This window comes from Pinus tabuliformis, chromosome 4_1 (assembly GCF_031772625.1).
Source record: "Pinus tabuliformis cultivar Carrire ecotype Pingquan chromosome 4_1, CPIR1, whole genome shotgun sequence".
Classification (NCBI taxonomy): domain Eukaryota; kingdom Viridiplantae; phylum Streptophyta; class Pinopsida; order Pinales; family Pinaceae; genus Pinus; species Pinus tabuliformis.
The window spans coordinates 707,178,866-707,183,652 of record NC_142303.1 but is presented as its reverse complement, the minus strand read 5'-3'; the positions used below and the strand labels follow the sequence as shown (position 1 = coordinate 707,183,652).

General features: G+C 39.8%; 1 protein-coding gene across 1 annotated transcript; it reads left to right on the top strand.

Moving 5' to 3' along the window:
* The first annotated feature begins 599 nt into the window (after positions 1-599).
* Positions 600-3,382, top strand: LOC149178101 (LEAF RUST 10 DISEASE-RESISTANCE LOCUS RECEPTOR-LIKE PROTEIN KINASE-like 2.1). Its single transcript, XM_089423876.1, has 3 exons — positions 600-1,284; positions 1,402-1,476; positions 1,594-3,382. The coding sequence occupies exons 1-3, from the start codon at positions 600-602 to the stop codon at positions 2,028-2,030; spliced, it is 1,197 nt and encodes a 398-aa protein (XP_089280002.1). The 3' UTR covers positions 2,031-3,382.
* The last annotated feature ends 1,405 nt before the right edge of the window (positions 3,383-4,787 follow it).

The following is a 4,787-nucleotide window of genomic DNA, read 5'->3' as shown; positions in this document are numbered from 1 at the left end:
TGAAATCTCCAGGCCAAGATTCGAAATTAAAGTTTATTGGTTGATAAGATCATGATGGACTTATTAGAGGGTCTGTTCCAGGTTGAAGTGGAAAGGTGTCAGTTGTTATATAAAATATTAATAACGTTTTCAAAAATAACTTGGCCGTCAAAAATACGTTCTGCACCCGTCCAAACACGTCATGCTCGACGGTCATTTAAAAAATTTCAACGTTTTTTACGAACTTTCAACGTTTTTTACGGGCAAAATGGCCGTCAAATTCCAACCCGAGTCACGCCCACTATCTCACATTCCATCTCCGTTTTTTAATGTATTTGTTGCAGACGGTCTGGAGTTTGTTTCCCTCTACAGGTCAGGAGGATTATATTATTTTTATAGGACTTTCGATGTCTCCTCACCACAAACATTAGGGTTCTTAGGATCCAATGTAAAATCTAATGAGACAATCTATTTGTTGAACCATATTATTCGTTCTCTCCCTGCTCTCTCGCAATCCATCTCCTCTCCCCAGGGCCCAATCTATTTTCCAAACCCTTTTAAGCTGAAGTCGCCACTGATAATTTTTTATCTCCAACAGAGTAGCAGAATAGAGCGTTAGAATGAGCGTACGAATTCTTCATCAACCAAATTCAATGAATCTGGTTGTTTATCTCCGTCATCATGTTGTGTGCACTCTCTTCCAGCTTGGGTGTGTACCGGGTGGTGACCACGGCGGCAATCCTTTGATTAATATCAATGGAGACGAATATCACATATTGGAGCCCTATATTTTGGCCAATAGGAGTAATAACTCCATGACAATTGTCCACGCTAACTACTGGGGTGGCAAATGCGATCTTTCAGCAAATTATAACTCACTGTGGTCGGGTTCATATTTTCATATCCGCCAAAATACATCCACAAATCTCTCGCTTTGGGGTCACTGCGATCAAAGTGGGGTGGACAATACTAGTACTACATCAGCGTTGCTTCAGGGAAGATTCTGTGGCGATGTTTGGTATTACAGCTCGCTAGCAGGGGCGATGGAAACAGGCCTCTGTCAAGCGCATCTTCAAATACCAATTAGTCTGAACCTGTCCATTGATGGTGACTCTTTACCGGGGCAAGAACAGTTCAATGATATGGGTTTTGAGATAACATGGGATCTCGACAGGAACAGAGATCAAATGTGCGGCGCGTGTTTGAGGAGTAAGGGGATTTGTGGTTATGACATTTCCCAACCTGCAAAGTTTTTATGCTATTGTCCCGATGGATCCTCGCAGCTCGACAAATGCCGCGAAAATGGTAGGTTTCCGATCGCAGTGTACAGATCTAATTAAAAATTCAGCGCGTGAATTTTTTTCTCAAGATATTCAGATATATTCTACCATTAAGATTGAATCTGGATATGTGAAATCTCAGGATCTTTGCCGATACTAATAACTACTTGTCATGGTGGCTTTACAGGTCGGGAAAGGAAGAACGCCATTGTAATTGGTATATATAATTTCTTCATATTCCTATATCACTGTAAATTATATCTGGTTACTGTTAATAGTTTTATTGTAGTTAGATAAACATTTCACTGATATCAATCTCTTCATTCAACTGCAGGTTGCTCCTTTGGGGGAGTTGCGCTAACAGCAACAGTTGTACTGTTCTTGACGTGTTATGCAAAGAGGAAAAGACTTTCTGGTAGCTCTAATTCAGTGGTGGAGAAATTCCTGATGGAATATGCTCATGAAATGCCAACACGATACTCACACTCTCACCTCAAGAAGATCACAAGCAACTTTAGAGAACAGTTGGGAGAAGGAGGTTATGGTGTGGTGTATAAAGGTAAGCTTCGGAACGGTGTTCCACTGGCTGTTAAGCTTCTCGATAGGCACAGGCACAGCGAGATACAATTCATGAACGAAGTGGCTACCATTGGACGGGTCCATCACTTCAATTTGGTTCGTCTGGTGGGGTATTGTTTCGAAATCGCTACAAGCGCACTGGTGTATGAGTACATGGCTAATGGATCTCTGGAGAAGTTTATATTCGCCTGAAAAGAGAAGGGGCAACTCCTAAGTTGGGAGCAATTGTATTCAATCGCTTTGGGTGCGGCTCGTGGAATTGCATATTTACACCAGGATTGTGACAAGCGCATCATACATTTCGACATCAAACCTCACAATATATTGCTGGACGCAGACTTCACACCAAAAGTTTCAGATTTTGGTTTGGCAAAACCTTATGGAAAGGGAGAAGACCATATATCAATGGCGGCCGGGAGAGGAACGACGGGATAAGTGGCGCCAGAGGTGTGTGATAGAGATATGGGGCCTGTTACTGATAAATCAGATGTCTATGTTTCGGTATGCTTTTCCTAGGGGATTTTATTGTTGTTATAGGCAAAATTACAAAAGATAGAGTTATTTCTCTTCAAACAAGATCCTAGGTCCTGCTGCTCACAATAGACAGAACCATTCTGGCAGTATTGCTGATATTAGTGAATTTACAGTTCAGTAGCTTGTAAGAAAATATAAAAAACTGTCGCAAAAACCAAAGAGAACCATATGCCTCAGTTGAAGCTGAGCTGAAGGCACATATTCCAGATTGGAGAAAAAAATCCTCCTATTTGAGAGAAATCTATGTCTTCAAAACACCTGCTCCATATAAAGTCATGTCAGAGGTGAAAAAGTTGAAACTAAATATATGTACCATCAGATCAGAAACGAGCTTTTACTTTTCGGAATGGGCTTTCAAGCTGCTTGAGAACGGGGAGTTAGGGATAAGATTGAGAGGAGCAGGAGGAGGAGAAATGGAAGCAGAAGAGGAGGAGAAAGCAAGGCGACTCACTAAGATTGGATTGTGGTGTATTCAATACAACTCTAGCGATCCTCCTTGTATGAGCAGGGTTGTTCAGATGTTAGAAGGGAATGGAGACGATGTGACCAATCCTCCCTTCCCCCTCAATTCCTTGGCTGAACCAGAAAAGCCTTTAGTATCTTCCCCTGTAGATTCTTGTGCAATTGAACTTGGAACCTAGATTCTATTCTAGACTCGCTTACTCAAAACAGGGTAACTTGCGGTTTTGGAATCGATCCTCCATACCATACTTTGGGGCAATCAAATGGCATCAAATTGGTGACTTAACAACAGAGGGAGTGGACAAGGACTTGAAAACCCTTGACGTAAGTCTACCAAAAAGTCAATGGTCACTCAAATTAGGTACTCCTACTCGATGTTGTCACATTCTGTTTGATATCAGGCCATTATTGATAAATTGTGATCTGGTGAGGTGCCTCTGATATCAAACCACAAAGCATTGCAAGTCATTTTTAATGTAAATATACGATAAACACCATTAACTAGTAATGTTTTTCCAAATTTAGTCATAAATGTCTGGGCATCATCTGTGAAAGACAAACATGGACACGAAAATTGAACTTGAATACTTGCTCAGTTCATTGAAATCCAACATATTGGTTTTCATAATGAGCAGCTAATGCCTTTGTTTTATGTTCTCTCGTGCACATTTAGCCGATAGGCGTTAGATCGCAATCCGCTTTCCAGAAATTTGATTTTGTTGTAGAAAAATTAGGTGGAATTAGATTTTTATACCTGTTAAGTTATATTGGAATCCGCTTTTTTTTTCAGAAGCAAAAAAAGGCTGGTTTGTATCAAAAATGGCAGTACAAATGCCACCATTTTTCCTTACACATTATGTATTAAAAAAAAAATTGTATTGGCCTGCAGAAGAAGACATATTTTCTAAATATTGCATATTTTGCACAGCGTTCAAATCTCGAAATTACACATAAAAACAACAGAAACCAAACCATAGATAAGTTGTGCCAATATAGGATATGTCCCATATAGAACAAAAGCAAAAAAAAATGTAAAGAGTTCCACAGATATACACAGAAGATACTAGTTCATCCAAATGGAAAGAGTCCAGTTTAGCTCCATGAGAGAACGATGGTGTCTTCAAAAATGATGGTGTTGTGTTCTAGAAGACAAAAATATATCATGCCAGCAACAGCAGTGAGTCCTTTCTTTGACATAGTGTCTGCCATGGTGTTGTTTTCTCTGTGGATATGTTGAAAATCTGAAATGATTGTTTTAGATGTTCAATATGATTGAGGCAACCCATTAGACCAGGATGGGAAATGGAGGAAGATCCAATCATATTATTGATAAGAGATTGTGAATCACCAAAAATATGAATGATCTGAACGTCTAATACTTTTCCAAACCACAATAGTCCCCATAGAGCTGTGATTTCAGCACGCATGTTGGTGTCATTGCCACCAGACTAGTATAACTTGTATTGTTGTTCATTGTTCATATGCAACCACGCACCGCAACCACATGCTCTAGCTTATGCAGCTCCATCAAAGTATCATGCAGGGAAAGTGATCTGTCAAAAGATGTTTCTGTAACTCAAGTCATTTGCTTGTATTTGTTTTTCCTCATGCGACTCCATCCAATTGATAATATTTATAACAATTCTGTCAATGTTGAGTGTCATGCCATCAAAGATAATGGCATTTCTAGCCTTCCATATTTCCCAAAAGACAAAAAAAGGAATAGTTTGTTGCCTTGTACATCTACTCCACCTAAGCAAACACAGTTCCATTGAGATGTGGTAAAGTAGAGGGAAAGAAAAGATATTTGAGATCTGATGCCATACCAAGATTGCTATCAGGTATTCCAATAGAAAATGTTGGTTTGTTTATGTAGAAGTCATGCAAAGGGTGCATCATCATGGTCCATTCATGCCTTTCTTCTTCGGATTTTCGCAAGTCAACGATTCGTCT